General features: G+C 34.7%; 1 protein-coding gene and 1 pseudogene across 2 annotated transcripts; one reads left to right on the plus strand and one right to left on the minus strand.

Annotated features, from left to right (window-relative positions):
* Positions 1-200: 200 nt before the first annotated feature.
* LOC113700862 (uncharacterized) lies at positions 201-536 on the minus strand (annotated as a pseudogene).
* Positions 537-15,729: 15,193 nt separating this feature from the next.
* LOC113702145 (uncharacterized) lies at positions 15,730-22,713 on the plus strand. 2 transcript variants are annotated; one of them, XM_027223170.2, is made up of 5 exons: positions 15,730-16,149; positions 16,685-17,726; positions 21,545-21,954; positions 22,177-22,246; positions 22,445-22,713. In XM_027223170.2, exons 2-5 carry the CDS (start codon positions 16,840-16,842, stop codon positions 22,506-22,508), a joined length of 1,431 nt encoding a protein of 476 aa, XP_027078971.1. In that variant the 5' UTR covers positions 15,730-16,149; positions 16,685-16,839; the 3' UTR covers positions 22,509-22,713. The 2 variants fall into 2 exon arrangements, with proteins under 2 accessions (XP_027078971.1, XP_027078972.1); XM_027223171.2 differs by having other exon boundaries at positions 16,013-16,149; positions 16,857-17,726.
* The last annotated feature ends 1,286 nt before the right edge of the window (positions 22,714-23,999 follow it).

Consider the following 23,999-nt stretch of genomic DNA (forward strand, 5'->3'; position numbering starts at 1 on the left):
CCAACGGAAACTACAATCACGTAAGACGCATACTGAAATACGAAGGGCATTTTTGTCCATAATAAACTGTGTTTCACTCGGTAAAATGGGACTTCTTCCCGAACAGAGTTGAACAAATAAAAACTCCATTGCAGCGGGAAATTCATGCGGTTTTGTGAACCATATCGAAAGAAAAGACTAAAATAGAAAATCCGAAAGGATTAGTAAGCTTGCAGAACTAGCCTCTTACTGTGCCTCTTAATTTCTCTATCCATTTGACCAGTAAGCCAATCTAAACATCTTGAAATCACACAAAAGGGACCAAAAATGATGCCCAAAAGTTGCAGGAACATTTCCTTCCACAAAAAAATGGCTATACATGCCAAGTCATATCCCAACAAGGGCACAAGGATCACAAACCACCAGTTGAAAAGCATTGAATATATCAAGCAAATAATGCTACAAAGCGTGCCCACAAAATGCCAACACCTAGTGGCTGGTTTCGAGTGTTGATTCATGTAAAATAGCCAAAACTCCTCCACGCTTCGGAAATTCATACCTCAAATGCAGTCAGAGATCAGCCCGGATCAAAACTGTGGGGAAAAAGGGATCAATCTTTCCGATGGAAGAGATGGAAAGAAGCTCACAACAGACCCAAATCAGAAAGTATATTTTATTGTAGTATACTCGATAAAACTGTTTTGCAATGGAAATTCCAATCTCAGCTGGAAGTTTGATTCAATTCCAGTGTGAAAGATCAACAAGTTTTGGGAGTTGCTGAAATGCCTAAAAAAGTTGATAATATTCAACTAAAATTGGGTTAGGGGCTGGGATGCAAGATGATATTTTGGATCGATACGGACGAAGAGCAAATAGGGTTTGACCGATATTTTGTAGAATAGAATTTGGCAAGATGATGCTGGAGAGGGAATCCTTCCACCCACTGATTACAAGTAGTTTGACCGTTTGTTTGGGATGTTCGAGAAATTAAGCTACCCAAAATATAAATAGGAAAGGTGGGTGAGGTTAGGGGTTTCAAGGGTGGATGGTAGCTCACTCAATTTCATCTGAAAGAATTTAGGGGCAATAATCTATGAAGAGAACAAAGGAGGTTCGAAGGCTCATCCCGATCCCATCTGCAACAGGGATCAACATTGTTTATATCACTCCTTCAAAGACGTGTGATTGCACGCACACCCGACACAGCAGAAATTCCAAGTGATTGGTCCTTGGGCCTTTGGTCACTCTTTGCTCTCCACTCCATTTTGCATCACCGTCTACTTCCACGGTGTTGATAGCTGGGAAGTTGCAGCAATCGCCAACAATGGTAGAGGAAGAGATATTGGTAAAAGTAAACGATTTGGTCAAAATTATTTTTCACTCCATTTTATCGAGTGGAACACAGCTCATTATGGACAAAAATGCCCTTCAAATTTCGGCATGCGCCTCACGTGGTCATAGTTTCGGTCAATATCAACCGCTGAATTTGACAGAAGGTCTAACATTTTGTACTTTGAATAGATTGGGGGCCAAAAGTTTACTTTTAATTATTTGGGGATCAAAAGTTCGTCCGGCTAATAGTTTGAGGGCCACTGGGACTTTTTGCCCTAAAATATATAGCATGTTTTCCTACATTTGTATGATTCATTTTTGGGTAAAATACACTTTATCCCCTACAGTTTAGTGCTTTTTCATGCAACTCCCTTGTGGTTTGAAAAGTTGAATATAACTAACTTATATCCTAGATTAAAGTGTCAAAGTGACGAAATTTGTATTCCATGACTGTGTCAACTAAAATATCAAAAGTACCCCTCTGTAAAGTAGGAAATTAATAATTAATCACAGGAGGATTATGTATATATTTTGAAAATTATAAGGAAGTTATGTGGTAAAACGCAAAACCATAAGGGGTTAAAGAATCGTGTATCTTATGTTTATATATTTTGGTCATTTCACTCATTTTAATTTTTAAACAAGAATATTCTCGACAATTTTTTGAGTTCTATTACAGTGGATCATATTACAGAACCCAAAAACCTAAAATTGCATTGAAGTCAACATTCAAGATTTTTGTAGACCGTTGAAGCTGATCAAATCAAAAGTTTATTCTCAAAGGCCAGGGGCCATCCTAATTGAGTGCATAATTTCGCTCCTAGAAGTGATGGTTTGACTCTGCAGTGTAATTCTCCTACATTAAAAAATAGAGAGAATGATCTAAGCAAGATAATTCCAAGGATCCTAAAGCTTTAGAATTGAAAGGAAAAGGACAGGAAGACATTATTGCAGTGGCTAACATAGAGAAAGCCAAGGAATTGAGGGAATTATCTGCTAGTGGAACTCAACCATTATCATTGAATACTCCTGTAGCAACCAAGTATCCAATGGAAGGAATGAAGGATGACAATGTGGCTGAACTAGTGACTATATAAAGTTACAGGCACGAACAAAGGAACTGAATAAGCCGTATAGATGCAGATAGATGACAATGGACAACTACATCTAGATCAGAGCACTAAAAAAGATAGGAAAATTAAGAAATACTGCAAAAGCTTCATCCTTTGTTAGGAGACTGCTTGATAACAACAAAGGTCCAGAACATTATGACTAAAAGAATGTTCAAGCTCAAGGATGAAAACGTGGCTGTGGAAGTGGTCTAAACAATCTATCGACTGGGGATTTTCAGCTTTAGATTCCAAAAGATATCATTCTGAACCTTGTATATATACTAGGGACTTTACTATCTACTCATGAGTTATAACTAAGTTAGGATCGCCTCTATTAGATTTCTCTCCATTGTTCTCTCTATTTATTTAAATTTAAAATTTTATAACTTCATAAATGCAACCAATTGTGTCATTACTTTTCTTGTAACCTTTAGATCAACTTATTAAAAATAATATTCTTTTGTAGATACTTTGGCATTCAATTTCTATGAAATATTTAACAATGAAAAATAAGTAAAAATTGCAACAAAATTTGTAATGATTAATCAAAGGGTAATACTTAGTCAACTTCATATGAAATTTCATGTATAACAAGTGATGAAATGTCTTATGAATGGTGTCGATTTTCAAAAATAATTTAAATAAATTTTATTGGGGTGTGATGGAGAGAAATTTTCTCCAATGTAACGGAAATGAGCATAATCCATTATAACCCATTAAACGTGCTAATGACAATATGAATAGTATTGTTAAAGTTTTTTTCTTCTTTTTATTTTTGTTTTAGAAATTCATATTAGTGAACCTATTTTTAGATTTTGGGGCTCTCAAACATTGATTTATGTTTAAACTTGAATGTTGACTTCATCGCAATTTTATACGTAATGATTTTGGATATTTTAGTTTGCATAAATTTGGTCTTAATCACTATTTGAAGATGCCTTATTGTCCAAATATCTGTGGTCTAGACCTCAAGATGACTAATCCCTTTTGCTCAAAGTCTTGGTTATATTTTTATTAACCCAATCCTTCTCCCAGGTATGAGACCCCGAAATTTTACCTTTCTTTATAACCTTTATGTGAACTCACTTACGTTTAATTTTTGGATGCTTTAATGGTTGAATTTGAGTCAATGGAGTGAATTTTGTTAAGAAAAGTTTCATAATCTCAAATTGTTAGAAAATCTAGAATTTTCGCAGGAGGCTCTGCGCAGTTTTGGGAAATTGGCTATAACTTCGTATAGGAAAGTTGGAATTGAATTCTGTTTATTGCGTTTGAAACTAGACTCAGAGGACTTCCTATGGTGTAAAATTTAGAGTTTGATTCAATGTTTATAAATTCTAGAAAATTGGCAAAGTTGACTGAAAATTTTACCCTGCGCAAGTAAACATAGGAATGTTGTAGTAACTTATGGCTCAATTTGGACCAACTTATGAACTAAATCTCTTTGAGGTGTCTTCTAAAGATTCTTAGTATTTGAAGTCTAGTTTTAACAAGCCAAGTTATATAAATTTTTTATATTTATAACTCAAGTTATAATTTTTCTAAAGTTAGGGTTTTGTGCATACTAGGGTTTTGTTGTGTGTTTTTGTGTGCATTTTGGTAGTGTGATTGTGAGAACTTGTAAAATACCTCATATTTTCTTAAAAATTCCCTTTTATTTGGAATCCATTATTTTACAATAGCTTTACTACTCATTCACTTCCTTAATAGTTACAATTAATCATAGAACCAAGGGTTTTCCCTTTTCTTTCATCATTAAGGTAAATTAGGGTTTTTACATCTTTTGGTAGTGTGATTAATCGGTGTGGAGTGTGTACTCAATTTGGTGATTAAGAGTGAGTTTTAGATAAGAGAAAGTGTGTGATTAGAAGTGATAATAATAAGTTAGTAAATCATAAGTTAAAACCCTAGTACGCGCGATTTAAGGAAAATCGGTTTGAACCGACGTGCACCGTTTGCTACCGAATGAGTGCACCACTTGAACACTACTTTATTACTTTAATCTCCTTGTTATTAATTGAGCAAAATCAGCCCTAAAATATCTCCTAAAGCAGCCGAAATTTTGGACTAAAGAAAAGGGAGAAAAGAAAAAAAAATAAGAAGCCATCTTGAGTTGACACTTGTTGGCAATCCATGGAACTTTAACCAAATGAGTTTCTTTCCTTTTTATCTTCTTCTTGGCTCCATTTTCTTCAATCTTTCTTGAGTTTGGCCGAAATTTTAGGGGAGAAAAACAAGAGGAGAGAACCTCATTTCATCTTGGGATTTTAGCTTCTTTGAGTGAAAAATCAAGAATATAAACCGATTAATCATTTCTTTGAGCACTTGGAAAGTTTGGTGTGCTAAAAGTTTACAAGGAGAGGTGGTGGATATTTCTTGCAAACATCTTAGTGAGGTGTTATGGTTGTCCATCCTATTTTTTTCCCTTTATCTTACTTAAGTTGTGTAGTAACTCATATTTTTGGTTAATGATAGCTATGTAAGTACTTTTGATGATTATGGTGGATTTGTGAGTTAGGGTTTTGTATTGTTCAGCTGTATTTCTTCTTGTTTAGATAGAATATGGTGTGAATAAGCTTAGATAAGGAGTTGAAGTACTGGTTCAAGCTAGAAATGTGAAGTTTATACCTTGAATGCATTAAATTCCAGATTTAAGGATTTCAAATGCTCTGTTCTGACCAGTTCTATTCGTGTATGATAGAGGCCGAATTGGGCTTATATTAAAACATAAAAGTTGTAGGAAATGATGTTTTATAGTTGCTTATAAAATTTCAGCTGAATATGAGCATTGTATCATGTGAAATGATAAAAATACCCCTGACCGCCATAAGTATAGTTTTGCGGGCAGTTTTGACATTTCATCATTCTGGCTGCATTTTTTCACCTTGATCCGTATCAAATCAGCCTTTGGCTAAAACACAAAACTTTTATCCCTATGTTTCAGATTTTCAACGCATCTGAAAACACCTCAAACGGAATTGTGTAACCTGAGTTATTGTCATTTGAATTCAGTACTGACAACCGTACTGACAAGGACCTTCTGGTTCTGTAATCTGTACTTTTGACCTAGATCAATTGTGAACTGGATTGAGTAGTTTTCATGAAAGTTGTAGCCCTTTGTCTTAGTTTCGAAACGGTATAAAGTTCACACCAATCCGATAAATGTAACTCTAGTTGTGACTAAAATGTTATAAGATGTCGAATCTGCCATTTAGCCTTTTGCCTTCAAAACTTGATTTCCGATTGGATTATTATACTTGTGTTGTACTTGGATGATTTTGAGCCATTGAACAGCTATTGTGATGAGATTGATTATTTGTATGTGTTTTGGGGCTGAATTAAGAAAAATAATGAAGTCATGAATGGCTGGAAAATAAGTAAACACAAAGGGCGTATTGCCCAAATTTTCACTTAAGGGTTAGGTAGATATATTTGCGACTTGAGTAAGGATTTGAGGTCAAGTTGGACTTGGATTGCTTATGGTATTTGAGTTTTCTTTAATAAGGGTATATAAGCTAAAATTTTACCGGAACTCGTACCCTTGAAAAGTGAAAGTAGCGACCTTTTCAAAATACGATTTTTCCCGACCTTTGATACCAAGTGTAACTTCTAAAGTCGAAACCACTTCTTGATCATAACTACATGAGCGAGCATGAATTTTTTGAACTTTGATAAGTATCTTGAATACTATTTAAACGAGTTGCATTTACTTGATTTTCTTGAAGCGAAACTCCTATGTTTCGAATTCTAGAGAGTTTTACATTCGTAAATGATATTTTATCGCAGATATTGGACTCCAACCAAGGAGTTAGACCTGAACGTGACTTTTGAGAGGCACTAGATCTTTGGTGAGTGCTTCCAAATACCTGATTGAACTGGATACTTGTTTTCAATACTTGACCAATGTGATTTAATGATGTGTAATTTGTTTGATCGGGCAAGAGTGTACTTTATCGCACTTGCCCTAATATGATATATACTTGTTTATTGTTGCAATTGACTTGATATACTTGTACTTGACTTATAAGCGCTGAGCGGCAGCATGTACCATACTCAATATGAGTGATAGGTGCCTCTCATTTCCGTCTCTGTACTTTTATTTTGATTCAGTCGATTGGAAATGTTATCTCATCAACTTCTTGGGGACCCAAATCCCACTGGTTAGTTAATCGAGTCGAGCCGGCAAGGGTTTGGTCGATTAGATAACGAACCATGGGTATCTAGTGTTGTCGAGTGGAGTGTTATCTCCTCGACTAATCGGTATACTCGAGTATTACCACCAATGTTTATCTTGGAGTTCGGGCCCGGCAAGGGGTTTGGATGGTGGACGGAGAGTAGTTTAAGTGATGTTCTATTGGACTGGTTACTTTACTTGAAAGTTGACGGAGTGTCAACTACTACTTGATCAAGTTCTGGTGAAACAATGGGAACTTGGCTCCTGAAAGCCATCCGTATTCTTATACTTTGAAATGATTATTGCTTATCGGGTTATTGTTTCTTTTGAAAAACTTTACACTCGCTCATTTTGAGATTTGCTACTTGAAGTGTTATCGCTCATTTTTATGAACTTATTCTGCTCGCTATTTTGCTACGTTGATACTTGTACTTTTAAATAATGGTCAACTTGCTATTTGGAATCTCACTGGACTTTTAGCTCATTTCACACCATTTGTTTTCCTTACAGGGGGTACGAACGAGGCGTGAGGCTGGTATAGGCTAGCATAGTCTAATTTTTGAAATTTTGCGATTGTACTCGCGCTAGTTCTCGGTTAGGGTTGAATGTATGTGGAATTCACAACTTTTGTTATATTTGGAATTGTATGAATGTTTGGGAAAGATATGAATGTAAGTACATGTTCCAAGTTTGGGAACTGTTATTTCACTTATTCTTGAGGTTATATTTTATTTTATTTGTTAAGAGTGAACGAGTCCTGGCGAGAGTTGGGCAGGCGGTCCGCCAAACCCTAGGGTATGCCCTAGGGGGAGGTGGGGCCGTCACACCAAGAGTCTTGGTGCTTTTCTAGTCAAAGGAAAATAGAAGTCTTTTTATGAAATCTTGTCTGTCAAAAGCTTTATACACAATTCCCGACAACTTCAATCTTTTAGGCTTATTTACAACAATGTGTATTAATTTTCCAAGATAACATTTTTGGATAAGAAAACTGACCCCAAAATTCAAAAAAATAGGAAACACCAATTGCTGCATTTGTGTTAAAAATTTGGGTAAAAAATGAAAAAGTCTCCTGGGATATAGCTCTTATGTAGAAAAACCCCCTACGATTTTAAATCATACGTGTCGATACCTCACGGTTTGAAGGAAGATGAAAAATTGACGGAGATCATTAGATTTAACGCGTTTGATGTAAATGCGCTAAATTGCGAATGAGAGATTGAGAAAATAGTTTTTTAAAACAAAAGTTGACCTGATATATCTGTTGTGCCTCTTAGACCTTAATAAAACTGCCATGGCTCTTCTCCAATTTCACCCAAACTTGTAGAAAACAAATCAAGCAGAAATTGATGAAGATCAAAGGCAAACCAACTGGGCTTCCAAGTGAGGAAAGGTAAAACCTTTAAATTTTGGAATTTGCAGTTGCAATATATTCTTAAAGGGTCTATTGCAAGGATTTAAAGTAAAAATGTGAACTCACAATTTTTTTGTTTATATAGTGAAGGGAAATTAAGGAACTATTTTAGGGCTAATGACAATTTGTTCCCTTGAACTTGACCCTTTATAACACTTTGTCCCCTTGAACTTTAAATATACACACTTTGCCCCCTTCATTGATTAAGTCAAATGTTAATGATGAATTTTCCATCCAAAATTTTAACAAAGTGACATTAATGCTCTTACATAATAGTTCTAGAATAATGCTATACTTTTAATCTGAATATGAAACATTTTATTGGAAAAAAACATAAAGTCATATGATTTTAAAAAATTTAAAAATAAAAGATGGTATAATACCAAAGAATTGAAAATTTTAATTGTGGAGAAAAAAAGAATTTAAAAATTCATAAAACATCAACATAAGTTTTCCATCGCTTATCTTTCTTCCTTAATTTGTAAATGGATTAGTTTTAATAATTTCCATTTATTTTGTAGCTTTCACAAAGTCAATAAGATGCTATTTGGTAATTTTATACCACATTCATACCTTGCTTTGTATTTTGTTTACATTTTACATTTAAAAAAATTAAAAATTCTCTAAATATGTTTTTCAATACATTTTATTTTTAATCATGTTTTTATCTCGTATAAAACACATTAAAAAGTGCTAAAATAAAAAATATAAGCAAATAATTTTCATTCTAAATGCACTATTTAATATTATTTTATTTATAACAAGAATTGCTACGGTATTGAGATAAATACATTGAGTTACTTAGACTTCTTTTTAGTGAATTATCTAATTCATTTTAGTGTTAAAACGTCAAAATGCATAGTGTAATTGTGTTTAAATGCATTTGTTAACTATTAAATAAATATATATTTATTATGTTACAATTATTATGTGTGTTTAAGAATTAGTTAGGGATATTTTGGTCATAAAAAATATAACTCCATTTTCATCCCATCAAAAAGTTGACCACAAGGGGTAAAGTGTATATATTTGGAGTTTAAGGGGGCAAAGTATTATAAGGGTCCAAGTTCGGGAAGGCAAAGTGTAATTAACCCACTATTTTATGATGTCTTTTTCAAGCTCTCGAGGGACCAGCGGGGGATGTGGAGCTAGAGATCTTCGGTACTGGTACAAGATGTGTAGTTATCGAAGGAAGATAGAGGTAAAGATTATTGAGTCAAAAAAGTCGTCGAAGGGAATTTTATATTTTGTGTGTGAAAGGGATGAATGTGGGTTCTTTTCATGGTGTAATCCCATTTATAGAGATCATCCAAACTAAGACAACTATTTGTGAGCTAACCTGTTGATGAACAAGCCAGTTTGGATGGCATGCTCTCAAAATTGGAAAATTTGGATAATGAGATGAAGAACGTGAAATTGCTAGTTGGAGATGGTCTTATGGTCTCTATTTTTTCTATTTTGTTGTTGATGATGTCTAGTAAATAAGACAATGGAATTTGGTAGGCTACTATGTGTAGTAATCTTGCAATGAAATGGAATTTGGTAGGCTATTGTATGTAGTTATCTTGCAATGAAATGGAAGCAAGTTAGTCATTAGCATTGCTATCGTTGTTCTGGTGTTTGCCAAAAATATCTTAAAGAAAATCTAGTTCTACTTCGGATAGTTTATCACTTGGTGTATATCACTTGCTAGAAATTGAACAGCAAGTGATTTAGTAGACCAAAAATGCTTTATCATTTGGATATCACTTACTGAAAATTGAACCACTGTAGATATGGCAGACCAAAAATACAAAAAAAGAAGGAGCGTATTTGGCCGTTAGCTGGAAAGTTTCACATAACATTAACCTGATTACCAAGAGAACTTCATTCAAAAAACATGAACAAAGTAGACAAATTTCCAACTATCCCTCTTAATCCTCCATTCATTACAACAAAAACAGTGTCAACTATAGCAAAGTGTATCAAAAAGTAGACAAATGTTTCCATCAACAACCAATTATGATGTAGTAAAGCAAGTTTTAGGCATCATTACAACCAAAAGTAATCTTTCAAAATGAATATCTAAGTACGAAAAGGTAGAAATTGGACAAGTAATTGAAGCTGGCCAAATTTTAATCTCTTTAGCCTTAACTTTTGCAGTACATAAGTAACAGTAGGAGCTCTGACTCTTTTTGCTGGTACAGTGGTGCCATCATCCTTGTTACCTCCTTTCTTTGTACCATCCAAGGCTAGAATTAAAATAGAAAGAGAACTTCAATCGCATGAACACAATTTTGGCCAAACCAGCAATTGTAAAACTCATACTTGAAATACAGATTGGTTAGTATGCATAGTTTTGGCCAACTAGCAATTGTTGATTAAATCTACACCTTCTTATGCTTGAAGCTTTTCTTTGTAGTAAATCCGATAGCAACAGTTCCTTCAACAGTTGACGAGTTATTGGATGGTCTTGATGCAGCTGCACTAGCTTCGGGTGCCTACTACAAAAATAAGTTAACATTAGTTGTAAATATAGATTTTGTAATAAAGTTATTTAAATGTACAAGGATGGATTACCATGTTAAATTTGGAATCAGAATGAATGGGATTCTTGTAGGTCCTTGAGTTATGGTTTGGCCGAAAACGTTTCTTGCAATGCACCACAAGACCTTTTTTAGTTGATACTTGACCATTTTTAGACTTATCTAGTGCTCTTTGGCACACTTTCTTCAGTTTATCAGGTATTCTCCTAACTGTAGTGGGGTTTAGGACCTCTCTTCACATGGTATCTAGTAAATATCACTTGGAACAGGAGTGATAGTATGTGCATATGTTTTTAGATATTCAGCTCTAGTGGAGCAAGCATGCACATAATCTTTTATAGGTAATCTACATACTCCTATTGCAGCACATGCATGAGCACAAGGATAACTGATTAGTTGATGATAACCATAGGTACATGTCTATTCTTGCAAATCAACCAGTGCATATTTTCTCGAATCACAGTCAACCTCACACTTGTGATCACCATCCCATGTCGCAACGAAGGTCTTGCTCAGGAACCAACGTTAAGAAATGGATAAAATTTTATCTTCAAGAAAGAGCCATTGAAAGCCTGATAATTCTTGATAGTTGTTGCTAATAAATAGGAACAATGGAATCAAACTTATTTGTTAGTCTTGCAGATAAAAACATTATTTTTGGAAAGTTGAGTTTTCTGTAATAAAACAATGGATAATTTTCTAACGTTTAGGTGGTCAACAACCACGAAAACATTGAGGAAATCCTGGAGCATTGCCATCTTTTAGAAAAATCCGTTTGTTGCTAATCTTTAGCAAACGTGAAAACTTTATGTGATGGCAAATAAAAGTTTGCTGAAGTCAAATTTTATCCATTCGGTTAGCAATCAAAGGTTTTATGTTTGTCATAGATAATAGGATAAAAGTCATGTTTCTTTAAGTAAAACCTTTTGCTTTGAAAGAGTCCAACTTAAGCGACAAGACAAAATCTTTTGAAATACCTATTATATTACAATAATATAAGACCAAATCATAACACCATTTCAAGTAAACTACTTCTGTATCATATGGATGGAAACATACAAGTGTGAATGTAGAACAATGATGATATGCATTAGTGTCAATTGCAATATCTTCATTAGCAATTACATGCTGCAAACACCAGTGTTGAAAACCATAGTCCTCTATTTTTTTTTTTTTTACAACGGCACATCGACCCTAGTTTCGCCTACTCCTAATGGGGGGCAACCTACTCTAAGGAGCAGCTCAATTGAGTCGAGGAGAATCTGATGGGGACTGAATCACCATCAGACCAAAACGGTGCACCATGCACAAGATTTGAACCATTGACCTCCTATCCTACAATTAATGTGGTGGCCAACTCCTAGGGGAGTTGGTTGAAAACCATAGTCCTCAAGTGCCCATATTTTGAAATGTGAAAATTGTTGGGCTCTGAGAGAGTCAAATTCGGGGAGAATTTAACCATGAGCTAGAATGGGAACCACAACCATGGACTTGACACCACATCCAACCCAAAACCTTAAGGCATTGGGTCTATGGATCATTCCCCACTTATATGTTCCTCATTCTACTCATCTCTTTCCGATGTGGAATATTGATTCACACTTGATATCCCAACAATCTCCCCCTCAATTGTGAATCTCTTCCACATCGGACCTCTCTCCCCCTTCATGAGTAACCCCCACATTAAACCCAAATTTACAAGCTCTTGTTTTTTGGAGCCCACTTTAATACTCAACACAAGCCCACCATATCATTTAAGGTCATCTCTTCTTCCAAACATGGATCCACTCTTCTTCAACATCCAAACTATATTTTTGGACCCCTACCAACCCTTGGCTTCTTGGTGTAACACCAACCAAACTCGGCATTTCGGTCCACCATCAAGAAGAGAATTTTTCACCATTCCAATTCCGAAAAGAATCCACTTGCCCATGAGTAACCCAGTTTTGCAACCTGAAACTCTGATACCACTTGTTGGGCTCTGAGAGAGCCAAACTCGGGGAGAATTTAACCATGAGCTAGAATGGGAACCACAACCATGTGCTTGACACCACATCCAACCCAAAACCTTAAGGCATTGGATCTATGGATCATTCCCCACTTATATGTTCCTCATTCTACTTATCTCTTTTCGATGTGAGATATTGATTTACACTTGATATCCCAACAAAAATCCACTTGGTGGATGACATGGACAGGTAACTCCAAAATACTCGAGGCATCCTTGAAGCACACTAGACATGCTGGAAACCAAACCATATGTTCATTTGGTATGTTCCCTGTATACATCTTTTGGAACTTCAATAAGATGGAACTTATTAGAACTGTTGTAAGGATCATAGATTATAACTCACAAGGTCATAATCCTCCCAATGCAAATTCCCATTCAGAAGTACAGGCTTCTTGCTACACGAAACTTCAATTGGCATTGTAGTCAACTACATATTCTACCCATTCTCTAGTTTCAGAAAAATATGCGTCAAATTTGATGAAATTTCATTTTAGGGGAGAGTAATGAATCAGCACTAGTTTATAACTTTTCAAAATTTTGAAAGGGTTAATAACTACAATTGAATCCCTGATTATAACAACAAATTATAATTGTAACACCAAACGGAAATCTTCATAAGCATTAGGATAAACAAATACTTGAATCCAATGAAATTGTTTTATTTTTTTAATAATGCTATTTATTTTTTCCCTCTTGCAACTACAGCCATATTTCAACATGTATATGTGGAAGTGAAATAATCGCCCAATTTGATTTTACCAAGATCCATATTCAAGTTTCCTGATGAGTGGTCATTCTCCATAAACATCAATCCATATCAACCAAAGAGCAAAGCTCTAAATGCAGCAAGTTATCATGACAAAGATCGAAATGTAGAATCAAAATCGAAGATTGACTACCAAACTTTATCACTAAAACATGCACTCTAGTCATTTATGTACCATTACATAGCCATATCAACCTCAAATTTAAATGTAGCCTCCGGTATAGCATTGTCTAGGAAAGGCATTAAAAGAGAAAAGTTACAGTGTAAGTATAATCTTCTCTCTCAACATATGTTCGTCTATTGAATTCCTTACCGCATAGTATGACACACAATAAGGAATCATGCATTTGATGGTAAAAAACTACAGTTGTTATGAGTCTATTTTATAAGATAAGCTGATTACCATGAAGGTCTCGAATGATAGTACCAAGTCCAACATAATATGCACTTTGAGCATTCTATGAATTAAAATGCAATTTACTCTACATATGACCTATACCAAAATTATTCATGTTTGACTAAAACTCAGCCAACTAACTAGCTCAAGTAATCGGAAATTCAAACAAGTCAATCTTAGGTTGCTTATCTCAGTCAACTAGTCATTTTTATCTTATCATAACTAGTTCCACAACCATAAATTCAATAAAATGATGTGTTAGATTAGAGGTATCAACGGATCCGATAAATTTTACCAGGTTTGGGTTGAAAAATTATTCTGATACCTGGATCTAGACCCGTACCCGTTTATTTTAACAAAAAAGTGGATTGGATACGGAATATAGGATTCCGACCCGTATTCGAATAATATATTAATAATTATAAAATATAAATATTTCTAAACATATTTTTTTACCAAATTAACAATTTAGTAATGACATTGTAGATTGATTTGTGATTAGTTTTGGATTGACTATTGCGAGTTATTTGTAATTTGATTTGTTTAAGTTTGGAGATTTGAGTTGTGATTAGTTTTGGATTTAATTTTGGAATGTTTAAATTTGGACCTTTTCTTTCCGGGTAGGTTCGGATCCGACCCGAAATCGGTCGGTCTTGGTTTCGGGACTCTAAGGTCAAGACCCATCGAGTATACGGATAGGTTTCGAGTCCACTACATAAAAACGGGTTTGGGTTCGAAATTTTCAATTTCGGCCCAACCCCGACCCCGTTGACACCCGTATGTTAGATGGCATAAAATTTTCATTTTCTTTACAAGAGGCTAATCATCTTAAAAATGTTAGTCCTAGACCTAGATATTCACAATTATTTAGAATAATTTCTCCAATTAAATTTCACAAGAAAAATGAACAAGATTCTCTTATCTCAATAGTGCATGAAAAATACAACTAATTTGTACTATTAAAATATGTTTAGCATGACTTGAGATTCGAACTAGGTCATTCTTTTTTAAAACAATTTGCGTCCTTATGGAGTATCCTCTAGTACAGTGTAGTAGATCTCAACATGTCACCTTCAAAATATAACAACCCAACTTATTTTCACTGTAGTCCACTCCAGTCTATACTGTTGGAGTAAAACAAAAGTCTCACACAATACTATTATTTGTCCCATATTAAATACTTTAATAATACATTTTTCTAAAATTTTATATTTGTAGTAACAAAAAGGATGGTGGAAGAATCACCCTTAAGGATATATAGAGTTATAAAAATATATGTAAAAAACATGTTTCATCCTTTATTTATACTTAGAAGAGTATAGGAGTTAAACCTAGATAGTAAACCAAATAATTATACAATTTCAGCTATAAAATACCCTAGTAGAATGTATAATGGTCAAGTTATTATCAATATAGCCATTATGGCCGTTATAAAAATTTTCTCATTTATATTGTCGAAATGTAATTGAAAATATCATTTAATTAAGTTTGAGATATTTGATTTTTTTTTAAAATTAGTATACCAACACCATAAATTATAATGGTCAAAATTGAGCCACAATTTAAAATTAATTGAGAGAAGAAAGAAGAAAAAATAAAAATAAAAATTTAGCATGATAAACGGGCAGTTTTATCTCTTAGGAAATTAAGTGAGAAAAGATATTGCAAATGTGACGTTATAAGAGGTCTAAATGTATGTTGCACATGCACCCGAATCACAAAAGGAAACCCTTAAATTAAAGTAAGGGAAATTTGCCAATTTGGCCTTTCACATTTTTGAAAATTTTTTTTTTAGTCTCTTACATTTAAAATTAGTCAAAATAATTCCTTAGATTTAAAAATGTCCCCCGTTTAGTTCCAAAACTTATTTTGTATATCTAAAGAATTATTTTGGCTAATTTTAAATGTGAGGAACTCAAAATGTTTTTCAAAAAATGTGAAGGATGAAATTGGCAAATTCCCCTTAAAGCAAATTTAAAGAAAAAGATAAAAGGAAAAAACCGAGGAAAAATCGAAGTGAAAGAAAACTTTTCCTTTGCTTCTGCTTTGACTTGTCCTCCCCAAGCAAAACTGCAAAAGAAGAACCCTAATGATTGTGTATTCCCTGGTCAATAATCAACTGGGCCCTCTCCATTTTTCCTTCAATAATTATTCTTTAAATAATTCTCTCTCTCTTTCTGTCTCTGTTAATTCAACGGCGGAAGAAAGAAAGGCAAAGAAAAGCTTTTATGGATTTGAGATGCAAATTCCCTTCTCAATCATCATCTCCATCTCCATCTTCATCCTGGGCTGTAATCCTCTACGCACCGTCGCTAACCGTGATCTTACCACCGTCGTCCGAGCAGTTGACTCCTTGGATACGAGATTTTCGTCGTATTACTGAAATACCTTAGTGCTAATTGCATTCTGATTTCGCCAAGTCAAGCAAAGCATATTTAGCAGGTATTTCTTTTTCTTTTCCTGTTCAATTTTCTTCTTGTAATTAGTTTATAATTAGTTTTTTTTCATCGGTGATTTTTCGATGAGTAATTAGCTTATGATTGTGTATTAAATGTTTACGTGTTTTATCTGACTAATTTTTAGTTAGTTCACTAATTTAATGTACCTTATAATAGTATAATTAATGATTACGTGTCTAATCAGATTATAATTTTCTAGGTAAAAAGCTAAAAACTGAAAAACTAAGCTAACGCAACCTTAGTGGAAGGATCAGTTTCTGAACGGTTATTACAATTTCAATGCAGACATTGAAATAATGATTTTTTTTCAAATTTTCCATTTTTATTCTTTTACCGTTTGATTGGAGGATTCAATTTTTTCACAGCCTCCAATTTTTTCACAGCAATTATTTTTCGTCTTTCTTTTTTGTCTATGGGTTGAAAAAAATTATTGCTTTATTGTCATTTGTATCAATTAGTTGATCAAAAGCTTCATTTTGTGTTATTGGAACTTCTTTTGTCTGGATTAATATCTTCAGATACAACAGTGACAAAGACGTGAATTTTGCCTTCTTGAGAGTTCTGAACAATTGCATAAACTTTGGGACAAAAAAGGGAAGATAGTGCAGGAAGGGGGAGGGGGGGCTGTTGCATGTGTGTGATAGGATGGTTTTGAGAATTTCTGTCATCTAAGATGACTATTTCTGCAAGTGCACGACCTCTGGATGCGAAGATGTCGTGGAGGAGAGGTAAAACATCCGGTTGGACTGCATTTGACCTCGAACATCGTCGTAAGCAGGGTCTTGAACCTGAAGCAAAGGGTGAATCTTTTCCAGAAATATCAAGCTCAATGAACCAAGATCAGAAAGCCTTGACAAACACAGCAAATAAAACTGCATTGGAGAAGCCTTTTGCATCTCTACTACAGGGTGCTGTCAATTTTCCGATTAAGCAGAAATGCAGTGATATGGATGAACAGAAATTCCAGGGTGGCAGCTCTAGTGCATCTGCTGACTATTTAAATGCAATGAATGGTGTCGAAGATGCTTTTGAGGCAAATGAAATGCTTAAGGAGCTCCATCCTTGGGCAGACCAAAGCTTGATTGAGGATGTTTTGGCTGGTGTAAACTATGATGTTGATAAGGCCTCATCCTTATTGAAAATGATGGTTTCCTATGAGCAAAGTTACAATGATGCTAAAGTTATTGGAACTGAAGAATTAAGGTTCAATCATAAGGAGTCTCTTGTGAATGAAAATAAGTCATTAGCCGAAAAGGACACAAAACTTGCTCAAGTGAGCTGCTTTCTTGAGGGTCATGTGTATAAGAATAATCAAGATTTGACAGATGAAGCCAAAAAGGACATAAATCTTGCTCAAATGAGCCGTCTTCTTGAGGGTCTTGAGTGTAAGAATAATCAAGATTTGACAGATGAACGTACTTCTTCCAGGAAAATGCTTCTGCATGATGTCTCTGCTACAAAAATGATTCTGAATTCTATCAAATATTTACCCATTGAGCCTGAGTGGGAAGAAGATGATGTTTACTTGGTTCAAAGAAAAGACGCACGAAAGATGATGAGGTTTGTCATAGCTGATACTTTTATTCTTCTGGTATAAATTTAGCTGCCATCTGCACTATCAACCTGATTTTTGTTTTTACTTCAATCATTTGTAGTACTTGTAATAAGAATGCTTCTTTCCTTACTCTTGTGCTCATATAAAAATTTCAGGGAAAAAGGGTATAGAAATCCTGGTAAAAAAAACGTATAATTGAAATGCTCAATTATGGCAAATTGCTCATCAGAACCATTATCTTGCTAAAATTTTGCTGTTGCACTTTGGATGGCACCTTTTAAACTTATCTTGCAACTTATGGTGCTGTGGAATATTAGATATGTTATGAATATGATGGAGATTGCAGGTGCGGAAGATAATTGGTAGCCTAGTTTTGTAGTTCCTGCTATCTGAATATGTTTTGTGTTGAATTTCTAATATTTGTTCTTTGACCCTTCTGTAGTTGTATGAAGGGCAGGGAGATTACGTTTGTTTGATTCATTTCCTTTGGTCCTTAACGTGATATCATGACATCTAGAGTCATTTTGTTGTTTAATTTAGTTTCATATTCATCACTGAAGTTTAAAGAACATGAATAAGCAACTTGAATCACATTAGAACTCTTGATTATACAATGGGTAAGTGTGTGTCATACTTGAAATTCTTGCCTATGGATATGTATGTACATCTTGCTATTTCTCTGATATAGGTTTCCATGGCCAAGAACTTGCCTTGCCATTCATAGTTTTACTGAATCAGCTTTGTTTAGATCATATTCTTTTGTTTGAGACAGTGTTGTGATATTCTTTTACGTTTCTAAAATCCTGCTTTTAAACTCCCAAAGAATGTTACATGACAAGCAATTTATTTATATATTTATTTTTTCTGGTGTGATAGCCCTCTTTTATCAGAATGTTCTTTGCAGTTGTCATATTCCACCTTATGCTGTTCTTAGATGCTAATTTGTTTTGCTTTTAGTTTTCTTATGCTTGTATTTCACAAGAGTCCTGTGCTATTTCTTTTATGATTTTGTTATCTAGGTTTTCAACTTGAAATCTTTTGCATGTGAAACAGTTTGCAATATTTTTAATTTGCGAGGATATTCAAGAATTTATGTAAAGAGGCATTTTAGAAACAGAAGTTAACACGAAAACCTTAGATAACTAATAAAAGGGTGAGCGAGAGTATATCTATACAATATACAAAGGAAGAGCAACACTGTGTGATGCAAAAACACACGTTGTCATTTTTTAAAAATTTCTAATCTACCCTTAACTATAAGGGTAAATTCGTCCCAATATATTTCAGAAAAAAAAAAACTCCCCACAATTAGCAAATAGTTATCCCTTTGAGATCAAATTACAACTTTCTCACACTGGCTCCCTCACATTCCCACTTTTTTCTCTATGGCTTTTTAAATACAATAACTTCCTCTAAGGTAGTAACTATAGATTTTTCAGATAAATACGTGCATGTCTACAATGATATGTAACTGAATGTGAAAAAAATAATTATGCATTTTCTTATAAGCACATACCTAGGGTGTGCCAAAAGCACTAGTATCAATAAAATGATAATTTAAGTTTTATTGTTAATGTTAGTAGCAAGTATGCCAAAATTGGAAGATTGTGTCTTGTGTTTGACAATTAAGGGTGCACATAAACAGTAAAAAAATGAATTATCAACCAATTTCATAACGAATTAGGAAATGTGAATTGGTAGTTAGGTGTGTGTGTGTGTGTGTGTATCCAAAAGGTACCGAAATGGATTTGGGTTTTTTTAAGTTTGAAATTATCAATTTCAAACTAGGAGGAGAGAGCCCGTGCAATGCGCGGGAGTTGGGTGCCTGTGATTGAAGGTAGTGAATAATTATGGTATGGAGATAGTTTTATAAATTATTGTTTGATGATTTGTAGTATATCTCCACTTTAATAGGATATATAAGTAAAATTGTGCAGAAACCGTGCATCATTGTTTAATGAATCATTTGAGTTGATGTTTTAAAATGGAACTATGAATGAACTATAAATGTAGTTCATGACGCAATAAAGCAGTCATTCACTGTTGACCATGATATTAAGATGGTAACCAACAAGGATTTCACCTAATTTTGTAAAATGTTTTCTCAGCAACACATATATCAAAAAAGGATATTATGATCAGTCTAGTACTTCATGTCCAGTTATTCAATAGGCAGGAAAAGTAAAGTTAGTTGAAAAAGAATCCTAAAACACATACCTTAAGTTTCATTCCATCATGTAGGGTAGAATTCTATAGTAGAGGAGTATAGCTCCTTTGTGCCTAGTTTCATAAGTTTCAGCTATAGATTATATGCTTTGCAGTTGCTAAAATTTATATATATATTTTTTAACAAACAGCTTTGCATTTAATCTATTGTAGAAATTTTTTTTAGCAGATACCAATATTTACATATATATATAGAAGATGAAGAAAATCTAACAGAAGAATATAGAGAAGTAGCCATTAGAATAAGTCTGCATAACTGTCGAAAACTGTTACTCGGAAATGATGAGATATTAATTCAATCACAAAAATCCCTACCACACCAAATGCTCAAATGGCAAGAAAGGCATTACTCTTACATTTAATGGTGAAAACAACATTTAAGTAATTACAACAAAATGAGAGCTAGAATGACTTGTACCCAATGCTCCAATCATAGTCCAGACATTCTCATATTTCTCAACTTCCCTTGACCTTAAATGTCTGAAAGGTCATCTAAGTAATTACAACAAATTCAAAGCTGTCATGACTTGTACCCAATGCTTTAATGATATTCCAAGTATTCTTATATTCCTAAACTCTCCCTAGCCTTGTGGTTGAAATTCAAGCACAACCGTTGACCACAACGCATTCTTATATAGTATAAGGATTCATTAGTCATTAGGGATTCATTAAAGTTGGTGGCCACATTTGGTACCATATATTAGTAAAAGTATATACGTATGTGTGCACAAATACACACAGACATGTATATGTATATATATATATGCATAGATATGTATATATGCATGTATATAAATATGTCACACAGACTGTCAGACAGCCTAATTCTATTCCCGTTTATATCGCTGCTGATACAGTTGTGTTCTCTGTCTCCCTTAAACTCAAAGCTCACCCATGGCAACTCACAGCATGCACTCAAAGCTCATGGCCTTACACTTACCTAACAGCTCTTTCCTTCTTGTCTGCTGTCCTCTGCATAAATTTGCTGTCCATTCTCTTGCCAACTTGCCACTGCCGTCATTCATTGACCTCGTCTGACTCTGCCATGTTGCACTTCCTGGTTTCTGGAAGGTAGACTTCTGTACCAGTAGATGTACTTGTGCTCGTTTCTTGATGGCTGCTCTTTCTATTCATCTCTCGATGGTCAACGTGTAATGATAAGTCATTCTAGTTTGGTTTAATAAGAATCTGGTTTCTGAGCCCCCAATCTGTGTAAACTTGACAGCTTATCAATAAAAGTATGAAGCTTAAAAAAAATGGAATCTGGTTTTGGTAGTATTTCCTTTTTTTATTGCACTGATCTTGTAGTGGTTCTTTTGAAGCTGAACTGGCATTGGCAATTATTTTGTAACTTCTGTTGTTGATTAATGGGTTACAAGGAGGTTTTCCTGAATGGAAATTATTCTGTTGAATTGCATTGGCATTGGCAATTATTTTGTGAACTCAGTTCTTTTGGTTTCTGTTTTTGTAGATACCTTGTAGTGTTAAAGTTTGTACCCTCCTAACATATATTGAGCTATGCTGAAGTTTAAGTTTCTGTTTTCAAGATTATTTAGCTCACTGTCCATGTCTATGTACTTTTCTTATTAAAAAACAGTTCAGCATCCCGGAATTCTAAGGCTGCCAATGAAGCCTATCTGAGAGGAGATCACTTATCTGCTCAACTCTATTCACGAAAAGCTCGTGAAGAATGGCTGACTGCTGAACGATTAAATGCCAAGGCAGCAAAAGAAATTCTGAGCATCAGGAATTCGAAGAATGATGAGTGGACATTAGATTTGCATGGTCTTCATGCTGCAGAAGCAGTCCAAGCCTTGCAAGAACATGTGCAGAGGATTGAATCTCAGATGCCTACAAAACAGCTTGCTTGTGCTAGTAGAGTCAATGCAACAACAGGCATTGTACTTTCCACAGTTCCTGAGGTTGCAATTTTTAGGGATTTGGATAAGTGTGGTAGCCAGATTCCATCATCTAGGACAAGACCAACATCAGTACAAGTAATAACAGGTACTGCTTCTGCTTTAAATCAATGCATATGTTGAGTGTGTTTAATATTCTGGTTTTATGCATGTGCTTGCTCTTCCAATATACTATGTAAACAATGCACCTGAATTTCCTTATGAAGCATGCGGACCTCTTAATGAAGTTTGAGTGGTTTAAGCCATTTGTTTTAGTTAGAAAGGATGATACTAAGTAATGCAATATGATACTTGTGATTAACCTTTTCAGGAAAAGGCAATCATAGCCGGGGTGAAGCGGCACTTCCTGCAGCCATTAGGAGCTTCCTTAATGAAAATGGGTAATTCTTTGTTTCTTCAAAATGAGGGTTAGGAGAAAGTCATTAGGTTCTTTTGTTTCTTGTTTGTTTTACGGAACCTGCAGATAGCATCAAATATTCTTAGGATGTGTTCCTTCAAGTGCAAGTTTGGGTTTTGGAAGAGGGGGGTGGGGGTGGGGGTTGGCAGTTCAAAAAATTAAATTTTGCGTTACTTTGCAGATATCACTATAGTGAAGCACGACCTGGGGTGATTGAAGTGCAAGTCAAAATCCGGCGACGATGAGCATTGTGCATTGCACAATCTTGCAACATGGGATTTCTCCTCCTCACCTGATATGTACCATAGATTGGTCTTAGGTATTCTGCATTAATTAGCCTTCTCTTGTATATACTGCTTTATGCACTATTCTGTTCTTTAAGCTAAATAGTTGCTAATTGTACCGTTCAGATTGATTTCAATGAACTTTTACAGGGAGAAGTAGGCAGCATTTTTCTTCTTCATATTGCATTTCTGTTGTTTGCATACCAATGTGGCTAAGAAGCTCCTTCAGACCTAAGTACCTAGCCCGAGTGGTGGCCACATGTAGTATATGCTTGTGGAACTATAACAAAATTGATAGTGTACAGAAAGAAGGATAGTAGTTGCAATGAAGATTTTTCTGGATCTTTCTTCGGTTTGTGGATCTTCCTTGATGAAGTTTGTTTTTGCTCGTGCTAACTACTGCACACCTGTGTATTCGACGAACACATGGAGTCTCTTGCCTCCCTTAACGCACCCTCTGTGCAAAGTAACTGTCTTAGAAATGGCTGCCATTGCATAATGGCTCCTTAACTTGGCAACGTGAAGTAAACTAATATCATCTTGGCATAAGTTCCCTAAATTAGAGGATTAGACTAATTCTCTTGATCTCACGGGAAACGCTTAAATAAAAATTGTCTTGGCAGAAGTACCCTGAATGAGAGAGGGTTAACAAAAATGTTTTGGCTGAGTATCCTAAATGAGAGGATTCGATGCTACTTTTCTTGACAGACGGGAAATTAACTTTGACACCCTCTTCCAATGCGTCCCTTGGTGTCCGTTGATGTCTAGGACCTTACCAAGTCTCGGATATTGTGTATATATATATATATATATATATTTATTTATTTATATTTACCAAATACGATATATTTACACTACCTTATATTGGGGGAGGGGGGATCTGAAGAAGTCCAACGACAATCCGGAGAGAACTGAACCATCATCGATCTAGACGGGTGCCTATGCACCTGCTGGCAAAGTCTGGATTTTTACAATGTAGGTAAGAGGTTTTGAACTCTTGACCTACACCGAAATAGAGTTTTAAAACTCTCTTAGTGGCCAACTACTCTAGGAGCCGTTTGTTTATTGTAAATATCATTGAGCCATTGTTGGCAAATTAAGTGTCATGACCTGTTGTTAGGGTATGTTCGACAAAATTGAAGTCTAAAAATTAAAATTTGAAATTTGAAATCTGAAATCTAAATTTATCAAGTAACTAAATTGTTACGATTGAGTGTATATTGCATTATTTTTTTGGAGCAAATTTTGCTTAGAAAATTTTGTGTCATTTAATTACTTCTAAACTCATTAAATTTAAATGTTGAATAGAATTATCAAACAAGACCTTAATTAACCTAGGGGGATGGCAAACCTCCCTTGTTTAACGCTCTTGTCGACCACTCCTGCTTCTGTTTCCTCCGATAGCTACTAATTTGGTCCTCGAATTACCACAAAAGTTATGCCCCACTCCCA

The sequence above is a fragment of the Coffea arabica genome, chromosome 7e (assembly GCF_036785885.1).
Source record: "Coffea arabica cultivar ET-39 chromosome 7e, Coffea Arabica ET-39 HiFi, whole genome shotgun sequence".
Classification (NCBI taxonomy): domain Eukaryota; kingdom Viridiplantae; phylum Streptophyta; class Magnoliopsida; order Gentianales; family Rubiaceae; genus Coffea; species Coffea arabica.

What these genes read in the sequence shown, in the direction of transcription:
- LOC113702145 (XM_027223170.2), top strand. Translation starts at nt 16,840, where the DNA reads ATGACTATTTCTGCAAGTGCACGACCTCTGGATGCGAAGATGTCGTGG. An exon ending in GACGCACGAAAGATGATGAG is followed by an intron (nt 17,727 to 21,544) that starts GTTTGTCATAGC and finishes ATTAAAAAACAG; the next exon opens with TTCAGCATCCCGGAATTCTA. An exon ending in ATCAGTACAAGTAATAACAG is followed by an intron (nt 21,955 to 22,176) that starts GTACTGCTTCTG and finishes TAACCTTTTCAG; the next exon opens with GAAAAGGCAATCATAGCCGG.